At 40.1% G+C, this 19,737-nt stretch overlaps 1 protein-coding gene across 10 annotated transcripts in view; it reads left to right on the top strand.

Annotated features, from left to right (window-relative positions):
- The window catches only part of LOC134536282 (capping protein-inhibiting regulator of actin dynamics-like), a 45,145-nt gene that overhangs the window by 14,254 nt on the left and 11,154 nt on the right, over positions 1-19,737 (top strand). For 2 of the 10 annotated variants that reach the window (XM_063376025.1, XM_063376023.1), the window contains exons 2-6: positions 4,158-4,184; positions 6,401-6,586; positions 8,386-8,495; positions 12,919-13,049; positions 14,879-15,001. In XM_063376025.1, the coding sequence (XP_063232095.1) occupies positions 4,158-4,184; positions 6,401-6,586; positions 8,386-8,495; positions 12,919-13,049; positions 14,879-15,001 (577 nt within the window). Of the gene's footprint in view, positions 1-2,923; positions 4,185-6,400; positions 6,587-8,385; positions 8,545-12,918; positions 13,050-14,845; positions 15,002-19,737 lie in introns of those variants that run through there. The other 8 variants (XM_063376021.1, XM_063376020.1, XM_063376027.1 and 5 more) reach the window with 6 other exon arrangements.

Raw genomic sequence — 19,737 nt, 5'->3', positions numbered from 1 at the left:
CCTATGCAGCGACGTCTCGCAGCGACCGCGCCAAACACCAACCAACATGGCGAACAAAAGAGGGCTGAAGCCAGCATCACACAAAAATATTAAGCAATAAAAGAAAACAAATCAAGCCAGTAAACTATTAAGTGATTAACACAGTAAAATAAATTACCAAATAAAATTTTAAAGTAAAATAGGTAAACAAATATGGCCGAAAAGCTACTAAATAATAAAAACGAGATTATTCTTAAATATTAGTGCACAAGTCAACCAAAACAAATAAAAATTACAAATTTGAGGGAAAATGAGTCGAAGGTAAGTGCTTCACAGCATCATGATAGAGCTGGTGCTACCAACACTACACATTGCCCCAGTCAGCATGCATGCACATGCTTATAGCACGGTCGCACGAGGTCCCTCTGCCAGCAGACACACGGAACCGTCTTGTTCGCAGAGGAACCAGGTGGACTGGTTGCGCTACCCGACGGTGCCTCGCCCCAGCCAGGTTCCCCCCGTGTTCACGGCGTACGGACGAGCGCCCGAGCCTAGGTCCCCGGCCGGCAGCCGGGCGCCTCCCAGGACTCACCGGAAGGTCCTCTTCCACCCGCACACCGCCACCTGGAGGGACTAGACGAGTCCTGCTGTCCTCCCTGCCCAGAACTATCACTTTCTCATCCCATCCTACATCCTTCAACGACTGGAGTTACAATTCGAAGTACTGCGACTAGAACATACTAGAGTATTCAGGCTTTACACAACCAAGTAAGCGCGAATATAATTAAATTGAACAAACATTTAAACTACTTTCTATAAATAGCATACGATTTATATCACAAAATTTAATTGGGAAAGGTATCTCGAAATTTATTTCAAAACTCTGATCATTTAAAGCTAGTGATCAAGCATGTCGGACCGAAGATAAACATCTTATTTTAACAGTTAATTCGCTTTACGAGAGTATTTTTTTGAATTTATATTAACTATTTGTACCATCAATGCTTTCTAAAGATCCTGTTTATTAAGGAATGTATGGTATTTAATTTAATATGCATATAGTCGTCCTTTTTCTCTAGCATACTTAACCAGCAGTATAACCGGTAGAGGTTTTTTTTTGCACTGTTAATTTGGTGAATTTAATGACTAATTGTTTTCTTTACCTATTTAGTTTAGATATTCCAATGTTGTACAGCTTTGTTAACACTACAATTAACATATTGTAACATGTGTTGCTTGTATTTGACTTTCATCGATTGTAAAATAACTGTGAAACATGGATAATAAATATTTGGAAAACATACATAGTAATAATTTTCTTATTTGTTCATAAGAATAACAACCTTTCCTTGATTACTTACTACAGGAAAAATTCTTAAACCCTAGTGACTCATTAAAATTTACCTTATAAAATAAAATATTATGTGGTGAAGATATCTTAAAATTTTGGTCAGATGATTATAATCAAACTTATAAAACATTACAGTAATATAATTAATACTAGATCTGCAGCATGTCTTTTCAGATACTAGCTTTTTAGTTTAGAAAAAACAGTGGATGGTTTGGTTAAATAAATTATCTTCAATCACTTTAAAACAAAACAGCCAACTTCGATAAAAAAAACTATATGCTTCTAAAATAGTGCAAAGATCTGATCTCAAAATACTAAAGTCAATGAACTTTAACAGTGCATACTTTATTGAACCTGTTTGAAAAATTTTACCTAAAATTTATTTATTTAATGAAAAATTATATAGTTTGAGGAATAGCTTTATCATTGATTGCACCAGCTCTTTCAAAAAAATAATTACTTTTTGTTACAATATAATAAATTCTTAATAATTAAGGTTTGAATTTTGTATTGAACTGTAACTTATGCAGTTATTTGCTGCACTGTGCATTATAACTAAATTACCTTGAAATATAATATTAATATTTGCAATGATTTATTTAATTCACAATTATTAACACAACTATTTTGACAATGCTATTGCAGTTGGGCACTGTTTGTCATGACAAAAAGTTAAAAACTTCAAAGGCATACCGCCAAAAAATTGTATTAAATCAAAATTCCTTATTGCATGAATCATTAAAAGAATGTAAAAATGTACAATATTCCAAGAATATGTAGTTTTAAACTATATATATTAAAATGAAGATTATACAACAATGCTAATTTGTACTTTAAACTTAGCATTTAGTTAATGTATTTTATTTCTAGTGCCCGTCCGTGAGGAGTAGGCAAAGTGGCATTATTTTATTCATCTAATTTGTTTGTATTGCTCAGAAAATTTTCTATCAATTGAGTTAAATATCAGTGGAAGTAATTTATTTATTAAAGGCAATAATTTTTATTCAAATATCTTAAAGTGTTTTTAATCAAAATTTAAAATCTTAATAACAAAAAAGTATATATATAACTGTTTATTGCTTTCTGAAAATTCAATGTAGATCATATATGCGTGTATACAGCCAATTGAAGTGTTTCTGCATTCCTGGAGCCAGGAGAGACCTGCTCCTCCTCTGTCAGGCTGTTACTGGGCTGTGTGTTGGTGACGTCATTGTGTGTGGGACGACCGCGAGAGCAGTGGGTGGTGTGCTGTTGTCGGCAGACGCCGCGCCACTACGTGGTCACGGACACCGTGGACCGGCCGCGCCGCGCCGAGGAGCAGTACTCCTACTCCTACAACTCCGAGACCCAGTCCAGGTCCTCCACCCGGGACCCCTACTCCTCCTCCTCCTCCATCCCCACCCGCAACTACTCCAGCTCTAGCGAGCGCGTGAGCCGCTCCACCGGGGCAGGACCCGGCTCCTACTCCTACACCACGGAGAAGTCCTCCCGCAACTCCGACTACCCGGGCTCCTACCACTCTTCCTACAGCTCCACCAGCTCCGGCCGGCTGCCTCACGGCACTTCCTACCGCCACTTCTCCTACCGAGTCTAGAAGCATCACGCTCCCCCTACTAACACCCCTACCCCCCTATTCTAAAAGCCGTGTCTAGAAACAACACGCTCCCCCTACTAACACCCCTACCCCCCTCTCCTAAAATCCGTGTCTAGAAACAACACGCTCCCCATACTAACACCCCTACCCCCCTCTCCTAAAAGCCGTGTCTAGAAACAAACACGCTCCCGCTACTAACATTTCTCAACACACTCCGCTACCCACTGAGCCTAACATAACTAACCACCAGTCATTTTTACCAACTTCTGGTAATCCACACGCCTTCCCCAATTGCTATCGTCGGCCACTTCAGTGCCACTGTTGACGATAACACAATGGTTGATCACCCAAATGATATTATTACTTAAATTTGTTTTAAAGAAACTTATATATAATTTTTTCACATGATAATTCGTGGAACTGTATCAACTACTCGAAAATAACAGAGTAGTTAGATTTCAGTGTTATGCCAGATTTACGTTGACTTGTAAATAAACCATTTCAATTAACATTTCTTGGTGTAGAGTAGATATTTAACTCATAGTGATGGTTGCAATGTGTTAACCTTAAAATCGTTCCCTACATAGTGTGTTATTGTATTAACAATTACTAAAAAATATATTAATACTTTATAATGTGTAATTATTTTTTTCTAATATCAAAAAATAATCTAAAAATACATTATATATATTATAAAGTGATATTAGCCAAGCATTTAAACACGAATTCATAGCAAATTATTTTTTATATAAGTGTATTTTGAATTTCTCCAATTTTTTTAAGAAGACTGATTTTAAAATGTTTTGGATACAAACTAAATAATTTTTTCAGAAGAAACTACTTAGGTATTCTAAGATAACGTTGCAATCGTGCCGTAGTTTCCGGACGGTCAAAGAATAGGGTGTCGCGTCTACTCTAACCTTCCACCGTCGCTCACGAACCCAACTCAACTCCGCACTGCGCATGCGCACACTCCACGGACGACATAACCTCACACCACACCCTGCGCACACGGTGCACACGGCGTTCCCTTGGAATGACGTCACCAACTCCTCTATATGCAGCTCGTGTATGTTAGTCATTGTAGTGGGCATCAGCTAAACGTCCTTCTGTTTTGTTTGTCTGTCCCTCTGTCCATGCCTCTCGGGTCCTCTCCTCTCCTCTGCAATCCTCGACTGGACCTCGACTGGGCCTCGACTGGGCCTCGACTGGGCCGGACATGGCGGACCACAGCTGCCGCGACACACGGACATCGGCAGGGTGAGTGACAGTCGTCGTTGCATGCAGGGCATGATTAACCCTTAGGCTAATTAGTAGAGACCTGAATAATTCGCGGGTTCATTTCGTGTTATGCTAAAATTCAAATAATTATACCTCAGTGCTGCTTCTGCCATTGGTTCACTGTTAAACTGGAGGACTGAGGGCCAATTAGAGACCCTCACTCATAGAAGTGTCGAATCACAGGCCACCCAGTCGCGACGATTCACAAGTCAGCAGCCAATGAACAGTTGGCATTTTCCCGAGTGTGTAGAGAATATTGGAGTCTATCCTGGAGGTAATTGAACCCGCGAGTTTTTCCTATCTCTACTAATTAGGCTGCAGCCTAGGGCGCGAGGATGGGGGGGGGGGGGGTGTTTGTGCGCTGAACTCGTGTATTCGCATGCACTATTAATCTAGCATCATCGCATCTACCCTACATATTTCAACTAGACCGAGACAATACACTAAAACTAAATGCGCTGTGAACTGAAAAAGCTTGGGACTCCCTGATTTTAACAATAATTTTTGAAATGTTAAATAGCGCGCGTAAAACAAACACTGACTTGTCACCTGGTGGGGGCGCGTCCTCATAATTAGCCCAGGGCATTCAGAACTCTTGGTCAGTCGCTGGTTGCATGCTGCTCTTTTCTCTGCTTCACTAACAACTGTCAGAGGACATTGTGAGCACGCGAGTCACTTGTTTGTGCCATCAGTAAGTATATTTGAAACCGGGAGGTAAATGAAACGAAATTAATTTTGTACAGTTTAAATAGTTAACTATTACCTATCGGGAAAATAGTATTTCAATCGAATGTAGAATACCTAAAACCATATGTTAAATTTCGATGAAGCGAAGAATCCTGAGAGTAAAGTGGAATACAAATTGGAATTTTCTAAAATTGTTCCCTTTACCTTTTTGTAATACAAGAATTATGGAAGTTCAAATTTGAATTTTAAGTAAATTTAAGTTGTCTTAAAATATGTGCAGGTAAGTGTTTTGACTTTTTAAAGTGTTAATAAGTTATTAATATTTTAATAAAAATATGATATCTATTTTTTTATTTCTCACATTTGCATAATTTTATTTTACTTTCATTTGCTATTAAATTTTACAGTCAACATGTCTATATCTAAAAATATATTATTTTTTAAGCTCAATATCAATGTAATGCCTATTTACATCCCCAGATTTATAACCATGTTTTTTCTAAAAAAAATTACTTATTTTTACACTCCATATTCCCGCAAATTTTAACAAAAAATAAAAATACTACCGAAACTATATTAATGGTTTTAAAGTGTCCTTGCATTCCTAGAAACCTTAAAACAAGATTAAAAACACTCACAGCCCATAACATTTACTTAGTTGCAAAGATGTGAACCAACAGTTTTATTGCAATCTGTGTCAAATAAATCTCTGTAGTACCAAATTTTCAAGAAGTAACTATAAAAGCTACAATGCTGATTTTTATATACACCTATATTTTTAGGAATTTTAAATCTCTGATTTATACTTAAAACAAATAGGAGACATCAATATATAAAGAGATATTTCGATCTTTATGTAGCGATACGATCTCTGTACCTCTGTGGTGATATGTTCGGTAGGAAATGCCATTACGATACATACCGTATAACCTGCAGTCACTTAATTTTTTTTTAATTCTAAACAGTTTCCCCTCAAAAATTTGTGGTATCGTTTTTTTTTTTTTTTTTTAAATGTAAGAAGCGCGCCGGGCACCTAAAACAGTTCTAGCAAATAAATATTCACTGACAGTAAATATTCTGGATTCTTTTCCTCCAAAGTTTTCTATACCTAAAATGATATAATTATATTTTTTGATTGGTCGTAGCTAATTAATATTTGTTGAGAACATTTGGATGAAACATAAAATGCGAAAGTGCTAGCTCAAAAAAATAGTAATGACAAGTAAATGAAATAAACTACAAGAAATGTGAGAAAATATGACAGTGTTATAGGTTCAGCAAGTAAGAGAAGTTATCCCCAGAAAAACTAAAAGAGCATTGCATGTTACCGTAGGATTATCCCTGAACAGGTCAGTCCTATAGGTAGAGGAACCTAGTCAGTGCTACAGGTAGAGGAACCCAGGCAGTGCTAGGAAGTGCCCAAGTGCCGCAGGCAGAGCGTCCAGGGCTCGGAGATCGTGTCGCCGCACGCACAGTCTTTGCAACGGCGCTGCTCTAACTCTCCCCAGGGCTACAACTGCCACACTATACCCTACGTGGCGCACATGAGACTGGCCTCGTCGACCCCGCCCGTGCACACGGTGCGCGTGAGGCCCTCCGTCATCCTCGCAGAGATCGACCGCATCAACTACAAGGTGCGGCCGTGCCTGGCCTACCAGCCCGTCGAGGACTACCTCAACTCGCGCTCCAGCATCGTGAGTACTGCTCCTTCCTGCTCCTTCTGCTGCTCCTCCTGGCAGTGCTCCACTCCTCCACTGACCCCGCAGTGAACCTCCTGGTCAGCGCTTCATTGCCAGTGAACCTAACATCTGCACGTGTCCAAGCAGCAACCAGGGGCGAGTCCAAGGGGGTTTAGGCATGGGAGGGGAGGGACAACTAACTACTTTGCCCGCTGCTCGCTTTCAGTTTCTTTCATTTTGTTGGTTTTACAGTTGTTTTCAAGATTTCAGGGAGGGTATAAATACCCCCAAACCCCCAAACCGCTGCATAAACCCCTGAGAGAGTGGTGTTTTGGGGCTCAAGCTTGTCCATTCTGTTGTTAGCTTGCACCGGGTTAAGTCCTGTATTCTGGAGAAAAAAATACTGGGTAAAACGAAAGGTTCTGTACCCGAACTTCTTCTTCTGGATCCGCCACTGGCATGCACCAAATTTCTGTTCACACAATCATCCAAGCTGTTATTATAGGGGTCACAGTGCATTTATTTTGTTTGAGTCTGTGGAGTAGATGTTGGATTTATAAAGTTCGGGTCACTCCGAATAGCAATTGCTCAGCAAAACAAAACTTAGCTGAATAAGGGCGGGTGATAGAAGTTTGTTTAAAAGCTTGGAAGGTACTCGCTACAACAGAAAAAAAATGTTTTGCTATCCAGATGGGAAATGAGGTTTGGGGAAACGTTTTCATTGTTTAAAATGTCTAACATTGCAAATTCTAGTTTCCTAATCTCCTTTTATTACTTCCCTAAGCGGAGGTGGCATGAGACTCTTCGTGCAACACAACATGAAACTGGCTAGAGTTTAGAAAAATATTTACACATACCTTTATGTTGGTGGTACCGATGTTTGGTTAGTGCTATCGTGTAAACCATGAGTCCACGCATTTGCTTTTAGTTTAATTTCCTTCTGATAGTGATTTTTTGGATATTTATGATAGATGTTTTCAGAGTTTCTGGGGAGGTGGGTGGGAGATAAACCCCCCTCCCCCAAATTACGCGCCCTGTGTAAGACCCTGTTGTAAACCTATTACAGAACTATTCTTTAGTTAATTCCCCGCTTATGTTTGTCTCCGAATCCGCGGGGAAGATTCAGAGCGACAATGACGCGGGTGTGTGTTGTAATTCCGAAGTGAAGTGACGGGCCGAACTGGGGCAGTGGTGTGTCGCGCCTCAAGACAACCCTTCAACCGACGGCAACGTCCGTCAAGTCCACACGGGACTCAAACCAGGAACTGACCCCGCCGGGAATAGAACCCCGGGTTCATCAACTCTGTGATCACAAATGAATCTGAATTGTTAAGTTAGTTCATCAGCAAGAGGTCCCACATGACAGCTAGTCAATATCCCCGAGACTCTGAATGAGAACCAGGTTGCCATAGTTTGTGACGAACTACAATTCCCTTGCAGTCGTCCAAAACTCTTTTTTAGAAGTTGGCTTAAGAAAGGGCCTGGCAAAATTCGTGGATTCAGTGTCATCTAGAACAATGTTTTTTAGAGCCATGTATTTTTCGTTAAAAAAGATTTCCAGACTAGCTTTGATTTTATACTTTGTAACCTTGTCTGTGTTTCGTGGTTGGCTGGGTTCATTTCACGTAGGCTGCATGTCTTCTGTCAGAACACCAATCACAGCCATCCAGTAAGGAAGCAAACGCGTCTAGAACGGCCCGGCCAAATAGGGCGATGGCTTCTCCAGCAGACTGCTGGCAGTTACAAGGGAATGCATGACCTGCAACAAGGGCTTCTCGGCTGGGTTGCCTGTGACGTCACCCGGGTGCTTGCAGGAGTTCGAAGACGAGCGCCGCCTCATCAGGGCTCACACCGCGGCACTGCTGAGGAAGGTGCATGAGCCACTGCCCAAGGCGCGCAAGCCCTTCCCGGTCATCATCAGCAGGTGACGCCACTGGCACTCCCTTCAAGTTCTGCTACCATAAGTTTCACGTGTCAGTTGAATTGCCCCAATTATAGCGCGTTGTCTTTCGTGTCCAGGGTCATTGAATACTTACATTTGCTTCCGGTGTTTCCGACTTTTCGGCATTTTTTGTCGCAGCCATCTTGATTAACAACTGAAGTTTTGGTATTCTGGCACAGTAGGACCAGGCCTTCACTTATCAGTCGCACTTGCAGGTGGCTGCAACAATAAATATTGGGACGTCGGGAGTACAATCACTTACATGGACTTGGCTTCGACCCAGAAGCCAGTGAGCAGTTAAATTCCTCATTAATTGTTCTTTTAAACTAATGTCATTCTGCTAGCAATTTATAGTCTACCTAAGCAAAACATTTATGATTTATTTTAACCGGTAGTGGGTGAACAATTTGTTTTTTAAGATTGCTGAACTTCAGAGCAGTTTTAGATGTCACATCATTCTCAAATCAAATGCACAAGACTCTTAATGCCTTAGGACACTGGTTTTAATCCCGAAACAGCCGTTAATTTCCGTTTCCCGTGGTTTCCTGAAACCACTCCACGGAAATGCTGAGATCTTCCCTTATTATATAGTCATAGCTGGTAGTTGCGACCTAGTCCTGGCTTGATACGATCGACTGTCATGTCAATGAAGCGCAAAGACCGATTGTAAAATGAAAGAGCACTGTGGATTGGCCAAGTCCTATAGTAGGTGCTACATAGTGGTAACTTGCTATGTCAGCATTTGCATGGAGTGGTGTTGTATAAGCAACTAAGAACTGAAGCTAGAATGACTAAGTGGGACTCGAAACCAGGAACTTCCGAATATCGTAACAAATGATCTTGATGCTGACTAGACTTTGAGCTCATTTATTTTCAGCAGTGAGACCGTTAACTTGAACTGCCCCACCAAGTTACGAAGGTTTTTGACGTGACAACGTCTAATAAATCGATGAACGCCGGCTGCACGCACGAAAAAGTGTCCCACTACGGATGTCCCACTACGGATGTGTCCTGTTTGCTCATTGTATGCATGCATGGCATCTCTCTTCCACTCGATTGGAACAACCATCGATTTGACTTTTCAATCATATTTTCGTCGTTTGAATTATTAATATTATGTAATTTAACGATCGTCCACCGATTTTCAGCACAATCGGTACGGTTATTTAAAAGTAATGTTGAATATTCAAATACGTTTTGAATCAACAATGGTGTTTTACAGTTACACATAATAATTATAATTACACCCGGGATCTTCTGCACAATGTTTTAAAAAAAATATTGTAACACATTATAAATAAGTTTGGTGTATTTGGGATGCGTATTTGTTATCAAATCGTGTTATAAAAACGAAATAATATTATTCCCCTACCCTGAAAAAAGTTTATAAATGTGTATATATCATTTGAAACTACTAATTTTATGTATAGCCTAGTGGCAGTGCGGTCAGCATCGCTAACTTTCATTCTTATGAATGTCGGTTCGAATCCTGGCAGGTGCAAAGTTTTTTTTGTACTTGTAAAAATAAATACGGCGCACGCAACATTTCAATAGTAATAAATATATTTGAATTAATGAATGCAAATAAAAGTAAATTTATTAATTAAATTGTACATTTCATTTCACTCCTTTGTATCCATACAATATAGTGATAAATAAAAATGATTCATATTAAAAAAAAAATTATTCCTCAAAGAATATAATATTTTTAATGCCTAAATCGTTTGATTGCAAAAGCCTATTACGGCTCAGTCTCAGGCCGAATATGATATTTCCTTTTCTTCTGGATCAATCATTTCATCAATGTTCTGTTATGACGTTGTCACGTTAAACTATCGTCCGTAAACCGACTTTACAGACAACCAATTTTTTTTTTACCTATAACAAAAATATTACAAACACCAAAAAAATGTTAGAGCACCAGCCTCCAACTAAGACAATCTACGTTCGAATACATTTGGGGCTTAACTTTTCGTATGTGGGAAATGTGACGGATGTTGCTGCGAACTTATGGATATTTTTTAATTAATTTCCGTCTGCCCGACCCATTCATTCCATCAATGCTTTAGTCTCATATTATTTTATTTCAAAGAAATCCTTTGAGAAATATGGCCAAAATATACCTTTGTAACACTGCACAAAGAACATGTAAATTTTAACAGTACATTAAATATGAAAACAATTAGAATAAGCAGGTATTTTAGCCACAATATTTATCATTCTCTCTAAAACGGCATAAATTCAGAGTGAGTTTAGATTTCAGAGTAAGTTTTGTGCTTTAAACACTGAGACAAAATAGAAATATCTGTTTCAGCAATAGTACTATCCCTAGTTATTTTATTTACTGCCGTTTGTAAGATTTTATGCCAATTATAAGTTATAATTGCTAGTGCTTGGGACTTATCTTGGACGTTTGCATATATTCTTTTCCTTCAATGAAATGCGGATATAGGACGGAATAATGAGTTTTAAGGAACTTCCAATGTGAAGCTAGAGTTGCGTCTCTATGATCCTCTTGACTTGGAATAAAAGCGCGTTTCATATATTTTATCAACTTGTTTTCAATTGTGCCGGAAATTTGGTATTTCGACACATTTTTTTTCTAATTTTATTATAATTTTAAATTATTTTTGGAAATTTTATTTTTCTTTATAATTTGGTTTCTTTGGGTGATTTACTCTTTGTTAGGCTGGTGTAGTCCCCTAAGTTAAACTTTGTGCCAGTAGTCTGAAGCACCTTTCCCAGAGACGTATCTGATATTTTGCAGATCTAAGACTTTGTTGGCGGCCAGTTTGACATTTCCCTCGCTTACAGGCACGTCCTAGGCCTGTAATGTTACTTCACTTCATGACTAAAACTGCACACAACAGCTCTGGACGAGCTGTTACCATTTCTCAGAGGCGAGCTGACCGTAGCCTTTACCGTCACGAATCATATTAGGTTCACTCCCCTGAAGTCACATCATGCACGCTAGTTCCCAGCGTCGTTGCGCTTTTGTCCACCCCCCTTCCCTCTCGGTTCTAAGAATTCGCCTAAGACCAATGACTGGTCATAAACCCCAGCAGACAGCGACTGTCTCCAAGGACGCCTCGCATAAACAATGTTTGTGAAAAGATGGACCACCCCACGACATCTAGCGGCAGAAACCGTAACTTATTATCTTGGCTGCCATAGTGTAGCACCTAACTGCCCCTTTATTCCCTTGTTAAAGCAGACGCCTTGGGCGAGTCGATTCTTTTTATTTCAGACACCCCTCAACAGGTAGCGCTAAAGTCGGTCAGTGCTACCAACTTCGAGACATTAGTCAAAGATTTTATGACGCCCACTCGGGGAACTTCGGAACCTTTCGGTCCGGACTCCCAGTCCCCCCCCTCCACTTTTGATAGAACAGTTACTTTTAATTACGAGACGCGGTTCTTCGAGAGACACTTCGCATCGCGACTGCAGACGGACCATTTTGCGATTATCGGTGAGTCGACGAGACACTGCAAGACTTCCATCCGGCCGCAACCGACTATGTAGTCGCCTAAATAAGGGATGCTATCCCTATAATCTTTTTCAAGTAGTTTAGTCCGTCTACGTAGTACAAAGTGTAATAGTTATTTTTCTTTTAAATTATTTCTTTTTGAAATGATGAAAACGACCGCGCCCAGCCGCGTATTCGCGGGATCCAGTTCCTGGCTGGCGACGCATCGGTAAATAGAAGCCAACTTCCCTGTCTGGTGAGTGACGATCCGCGACTTTCCTCAACCTCCCCTTAACTTTTCCGGGAATTTTCTGCCCCGTATACTGTCTTTGTTCTACTTCTGATCAGTTTTGATTTGGACTGTTCGCAGACAGGGTCCGAGAACCGGACGCCGAATTGGCATTTTCATCTCCCTTCCTCAACAGCACACAGGCGCCCTGGCATCATGTTCCCGCGTGATCTCCGGGAAACGAAGCCCCGACCTCCGGTGCTTCTGTATCTTTTGACCCTTTTCTGAACTTTCTTTAAATTACGTCGTCAGATGCAGTTCATTAGATAAACATAATTCCTGGACTTTAAGTATATATACTGGGATAGTTTAAACATATTTGTATTTTTTTAATGGGTTTATGTATTTTTTAATGAAACCTTTTTATAATTTCATGTACGGCCGGCCCATAATTTTTTTTTTAATATACCTGAGAGCTGTTAAAGAATGTAATTAATATTGTATGTTAATATTTTCTTGTATCTGTTATAAGTTTCCTAAGTATGGAGTAATTATATTTCAGACGGAATCACACCTTGTTTTTGTTCATTTCTAATAACATTGTGAAACCAAAAATATCCACCCAGCACAAAAATGGTAATCAGACCGTGGTGTGCTGCTACACAATTTTTGTTTTAATGAGATGTACTGTGTTGTTGTTGTGGCCGCAGCTACGACCTGCCGATCCCCGAGCGCATCTCCTCGGACACGTACATCCGCCGCCTGCTGGGCGACTCGCGGTCCGTGAAGCAGGACATCGTGAACCGCTCCTACTACAGCGACGCCGCGCGGCGCGCCCTGGGTGCGTCCTCGTCCTGCCTCGTCCTCGTCCTGCCTCGTCCTTGTCCTCGTCCTCGTCCTGCCTCGTCCTTGTCCTCGTCCTCGTCCTGCCTCGTCCTCGTCCTGCCTTGTCCTTGTCCTGGTCTCGTCCTGCCTCGTCCTCGTCCTGCCTCGTCCTCGTCCTGCCTCGTCCTCGTCCTGCCCGTCCTCGTCCTGCCTCGTCCTTGTCCTCGTCCTCGTCCTGCCTCGTCCTCGTCCTGCCTTGTCCTTGTCCTGGTCTCGTCCTGCCTCGTCCTCGTACTGCCGGTGCTTTGCCCGCGTGCCTCTCTCGGCCCGGCAGGTCGAACAGACAAGCTGGAAAACTAACATTCGCTCCGTAAACTCACTTAACTCTTTGAGATTATTTCCCCATTTCTGTTAATTCTTAATTTTAAGTTACTGAAATTCATATTTATGGTTTTTTGAAGAAAAAACTTCTCTTTGATCAGTGGAAAAAATTCCTAAATATTCACTTTTAGTTTTATTTATTACATTCTGTTACATGTTGCAGATTTAACAGTTAGCCTATCATGAAGGCTCAGATAGAAAGTAACAGTAGTATTCAAACTATTAAACAAATAATATTAGTGTCTTAGACCTGTTTAATTTTTCTGTGGAAATTATTTATTTATTTTTGATTTGGTTCTCATTTCTCACATAAATAATCTTTTATTATTTCACCAGCGAAAAAACCATTTTGAAAACGTTGCAAATAAAATTTTATCCACAGCTGACATTATGCTAGGTCTAGAACGACAATAATTTCATTATCTGTGTAGATCATAGAACATAGTGTAAAAAAGAGCTATAACCAAATTAGAGTAGATATTTTGGAACAGATGTACAGAGGGTGTGTGTGTTGTGTAGCTACTGCACTAAACAACAGTACACCTGTATGAGTTGCCGTGCTGTAGAATAGTTCGCTTCGCTTCCGCCTAACACTTCCAGTCGCGCGCTGAAGAGATCACGCCCAGGCAAGCCTTGAGTTCCAGAGTTCCACACGCCTCGGTTATTCAGTCCCTCGAGCTCTGTCAAGGGTGTTAGATCCGCGTCGGTTCGTGGTCTATCAGAACTGTTGAATATCGAGCTTGTGCGCTACGGGGCAAGAGTTCAGTCGTGCATTTCCATTGCAACAGAGCACACAAAAGTGACGTACTTTCCAAATACCAAATTTGATGCTTACGTTAACTACTCAAGGCTTATTTAAATGTAAACAACTTAAAAATTTTATATTTTAAAACACTTGTTTTTAAAATAAAATAAATATAAGTACGAGGTTTTTTCATTATCTTATTGAACAATCAGGAACGGTAAATTTTGAAACATCTGTTGTGAACTAATTAAAGCAATACCAAACGATCTGCAGTACTTTGGTAAAAACAAAATGGTTCGTTCAAAATCGGCTCGATATTCGTCGATTGTACTTAATTACTAGTTGTATATTAAAAATATATATTTCGTAAGCCCACGCAGACAATATATTTTCTAAATTTGTTTCTGATGGGAACTTGTTAAAATGAACGAAATGATATTTTCATATGATAGTTGTAAGTGGTATAATAGAATATTCCCGTGGCTTATTACGAGTATTAGATATCATTATCGGAACAGCTGACAATGACAGGACCCCTAAGGACGCTAGGCCACGGCAGCAACGAGAGAGCAGGAGCAGCGCGGTCTCTCGGCGCGGCGACTGCGCGGTAACACGACTGGGCCTAACCGCGGAGGGCAGAGGGAGAGAGCGGCGGACGAGCACTGACTGGGCCATGTGACCTGCAGGCAAGGGCCACCTGGCTTGTGTCACCTTCGCAGGCGGCCGCGGCATCCCGCGGCGCCGCAACCTGGCGCACGTCGACACCAGCGTGCAGGACGACGTCACCTTCCTGTCGCACTACGGCCGCGCGAGGGAGGCCGCGCTCGAGCCGGAGGCCGCAGGTACGCTCCCGCCCCCACACCGCCCCCGCCGGCCGCAGCTGCGACCCGCCCCCCCAGACCGCTCCGACCTCTAGCCCACCGGGGACCGCAACTACGACCCGCCCCCAGACCGCTCCCACCTCCAGCCCGACGGGGGCCGCAGCTACGACCCTCCCCCAGACCGCCCCCGCCTCTAGCCCGCTGGTACCCCCCGCCCCCAGACCGCCCCCGCCTCTAGCCCGCCGGGGGCCGCAGCTACGACCCGCCCCCCCAGACCGCTCCCACCTCTAGCCCGCCGGTACCCCCCGCCCTCAGACTGCACCCAGACCGCTCCGACCTCTAGCCCACCGGGGGCCGCAACTACGACCCGCCCCCAGACCGCCCCCGCCTCTAGCCCACCGGTAACCCTACCCTCAGACTGCCCCCAGACCGCCCCCGCCTCTAGCCCACCGGTAACCCTACCCTCAGACTGCACCCAGACCGCTCCGACCTCTAGCCCACCGGGGGCCGCAACTACGACCCGCCCCCAGACCGCCCCCGCCTCTAGCCCACCGGTAACCCTACCCTCAGACTGCCCCCAGACCGCCGCCGCCTCTAGCCCGGCTGCTGGACGGGACAACGTATAAACAAACACAGCGTTCAATGTAGGTAATGAAATAAGAAGTGGAAAAAAAAAATTCCCATAAGCATTTCTAAGCAAGTAATGGAAACATTTTGGGTGTATTTTCACAATGCGCGCGCAACATACAACGGTATTTTCACAGGAAGATGGCAGAACAATGTGTGTGAACATAAACCCATACATAGTCACTTTTATTGGTGTGTCAAATTAAACTTTATGATAGCGAAAGTTAAACTGCCCTTTAACGTATTTGGCAAATTAATATAGCCATAGTGAGAGTAATTTAAATTTTAAAAAACCTTCGAATACAGGAAATACAACCATTATAATACACATTATTCTTACAGTCAGCTGTCAGGCTTCGTAGCGCACTGGTTACAGTTTGAGCGGTTAATAAGTTAAAGGAACTGAATTCATAACTCGCAGCGGAAAATATTTTTTTGTTAAATTTTTAAATTATAGATTACTGTATTATACTAATTGTGCTTTAAGCAAATATAGATGGATAATTTTCATTTGTTTATTAGATTATTTAATAAATTATTCAAATTAATTAAATTAATTAATTAAAATTCATCTCGATTATTTTTCTAAATGAAATCATTCATTTTATACTCATGCTTATATAAAATTGAAAAATTGAGTATTTATTTAATTAATTTTTTTTACAGTAAGTGTCAGGATAGTGAAGTGTTTAAATCAAAAGGAAGTATAACTTATAGCGCGAGTACATAAGTACACACACCTTTTTTAAAAATTCAGTTAATAAATATCACAGGCTCTTACAGTACACTCAAGTTATAGAATCATGTGGAGCCTACACTAGCTTTAGGCTAGAAAAGTTTCTATTAACTACTAACTTTAATTTTTTTAGAATAAAGTAATGGATTGTAAATTCTCCATGTATCGGAAAAATTTAATTATTTTAATAGATTTGCAATAACGCGGAACATAAAACATTCAACGTAAAGATGATCCTGAACACTTTAACAAAATTTCAGTAAAATAAGTTCTTGATTACGCAGCTAATTGAAATGCAAAATATCATTGTTATCAGTACATCTCCCCACAACACTACAACACTGCGTGCAACAACTTCTCCCGGCCTTTAACCTCCATTTCGCTGCGTCCCTGCTGCTGTGATGTACCCTGTTCCATGGCGGAACAGTGAACAGTTTCTATTATGTCGAAACCAGCCTCGGATCCTAGAAGTGCAGAGTTGCTTCGTCCTTGCGTGTGTACCTCCCGACATTTGAACTTGTTTTAACACGGCAAGTGTGGAATATACTGTTTTCAGCCCACCTCAACCTTCTACAGGCCATAAATTAAATATCGTATTCAATAGCATTTTTAAACCGCATTTTTTTTTAAATATCTTTCTTTGACTTCAATGGAAAAAAAATCTTCCTGTTCGGTATGTACAATGCACGTAAAATTGTATTCCCTGTGTCATAGAATACTATCAGTTGAAAGTTTTCAAGTGGCGAAAGTAAAACTTCCCAGATTGATTACTAAGAAAGATAAGATGAAAAAATGTAGTATTAATAAACATCTAATGCTAGAAAAATGTATTACAATCCTAACGAAGTGGAGACTACAGTTTCTGACGATAGCAGGTTCGTGTGTACGCAGCTGTTAACTAATGCTGAAAATATTTGATATTGATCAAAAATTTCAATCTTTTGCGAATGATTTCGCGTAATCAATGCACTGAGATTGTATAGATAGTCAAACCAATATATTTTCAAATGTAAGTTATAATTACCTGTCTAACAATTAGTTGGTTGTACAGATTAAGTATATTAGGAGTAAAAATATTTGAAATAAAATTTATATAGTTTCACCATTATTTAATGAAATCGTTATTTCAATGAAATAAGCTTTTTAAATTATGAAATTTATAAGAAATAGATGAACTATCACATGCTTGAGCTATATTTCAAACCATCACTGTTTTCCCGTCCTGGAACTATGACCGCGAGCAATACACTGAGAAGTTCACGAGTCAGTCACTTTTAAATAATGAAAGAGAAAAATATTCAACTTCAGAACTAATTTGGTGCATATGACCAGTATAAAATTTGTCTCCCAACCTAATGTTCCATTTGTTCAAAATATCTATCCACCAGTTTTTTTTCCCTTCCCCTGTCGTGGTTTGCGAGTGAATGAGAATCAAATATGTATCTTAGCTAAGTACTTGTGATATTTCAAATATTGTTCGCTTGTAAATGCAATTTAATGACTCCACTAATAGCTTTGTAAACATTAATGTGTTTGAGCAATTTTTTTAAGTTGATTAGAAAAACTCCATTAATAACATATTTTGTTCTTTTGTGTGCGGAAGTACTGCAGTTAAGGTATCCATAAAGGTGACGTGTATGTCTGTAGAGTTGACTCGGTGTAGGTGTATAGGGACTACGCCACACGCGCGACATAGCGGTAGTCGCGCCAGACCCGCCCTTAAGGCGAGGCACCTGGTCTGTAGGAGGGGGAGGTGAGGCGGTGTGAGTGTGTGCGAGTTGGGTTTTCTGTCAATAACGTCTCCATGTTCCTTTTCCTTGCAGGACCCGTGGAGCAGGATCAGGCTTAGCGCCTGCCACGCCTCTCTTCGCCTCTAACCACCCAATACCAACAAACACGACATTGCAACACTCTTCTCTCCTCTGTCTCACTCCTCTGGACAGGCTCTCGACTCACCAAATGTCTTGTTTCTCACACGATGTTTATGCTTTTCAGTAATAATCACAAGCATTTTTTTTTTCGTGTGGCATTGGATTAACGTTACAAACGAAAATATCGTTACATTAAATATAAAATTATACCTTTTTATGTATTGTGAACGAAACTATACTGTGTATAGATACAAAAAAAATGCAAATAAATGTTGCTTGGTTTTATCTTTAAACACCCTTGTCTTTAGTTCAAATAGTAATACTGAAAAAGTGTCACTTGATATGTTAGTCTTTTTTGTAGTGTGCGGGAAGAGAAAAAGAAGGAATAAATGTGTCAGTTTCAATTTAAAAAAAATGATTTATTTACAGCCAATAAAATACAAAACTATGTTTTTACTTTAGGTATGGCGAGTGCCAACAATCATAAATTTCATCAGTTAGAGGTTAAAGAGTGTTTGGTTAAGCTAGATTTTAACTTAATTAAAAGTATATTTTACTTTTAAATTTTAACTTTATTAATATGGTATGTGGCTGATCGGTCATAAATTTTCTGACGAATAAAAATAAATTTAATGAATTTAAGAAAGTAGCGTCAACTAAGACTAAACAAAATAAAGTAAGAGGAAATTAGAAATGATTTATTGTAAACACCAGTCAATTAACATACTTTAAAAAAAAAAATTTTGCTGTAACAATTATTTTATGATCTATACAGCTAGTTACAAAATAAAAAAATAACTAATTTAAAAATTAAATACAATCTTTAACAAGATTTTGACATTTTGGAAATTCTCAAGTTGAAGAACTCAGCCTTGCTACACATTTCTAAACGGATGATTGGTTGATGAACACTGTCTTGTATTCGCAACACAGACTTTGCATTATGTTAATTTACTGGTAGAGGTTTGTGGCAGCAAATTCTTACTAATTTTTATAAGCTTCTAAAACTCTCTCTGCATCTGTCAACTTTTTCTGGTCGTTGCAGTCGTTAAAAATCAATGAATTAACATGTAAATAATATTTACACCATTCGTGGTAAAGATTGAGGTTAGTATTTTACTAAAAACAATTATGTTGAAAATATTTCACCCTATTTAGGAAATAATCAAATAAAATATCACAAAAAAAAATTTTTTTAACTGAAGCACCCAGAATGTATATTATCACACACATGATTAGCCTCAGCAATTTTGGTCCGAATTTCCCTCTTTGAAGCTAACTGAAACAGTATGCTTGGAAATAACTATTTTACGGTGCGTTTTAGCTCTCACTTTTAGTCGGAACAGTAATAAGCTCTGTTTAATGGAAAGAATGTCGAAATATCCGGGTTTTCTTCTGACTATAGCAACAAGGTTCTACCAACTATAATTGTTGTGAGCAAAGAAAAACACATCAGAGTATGCAAAGCACTTTGATTGGCTGTTATAATATTCATTTACATTTTTCGTTTTATATTTGGCACT

Source organism: Bacillus rossius, chromosome 10 (genome assembly GCF_032445375.1).
Source record: "Bacillus rossius redtenbacheri isolate Brsri chromosome 10, Brsri_v3, whole genome shotgun sequence".
Taxonomy (NCBI): domain Eukaryota; kingdom Metazoa; phylum Arthropoda; class Insecta; order Phasmatodea; family Bacillidae; genus Bacillus; species Bacillus rossius.
Note: the sequence above shows the minus strand (reverse complement) of the source record. Positions and strands in the feature narration are given on the sequence as shown.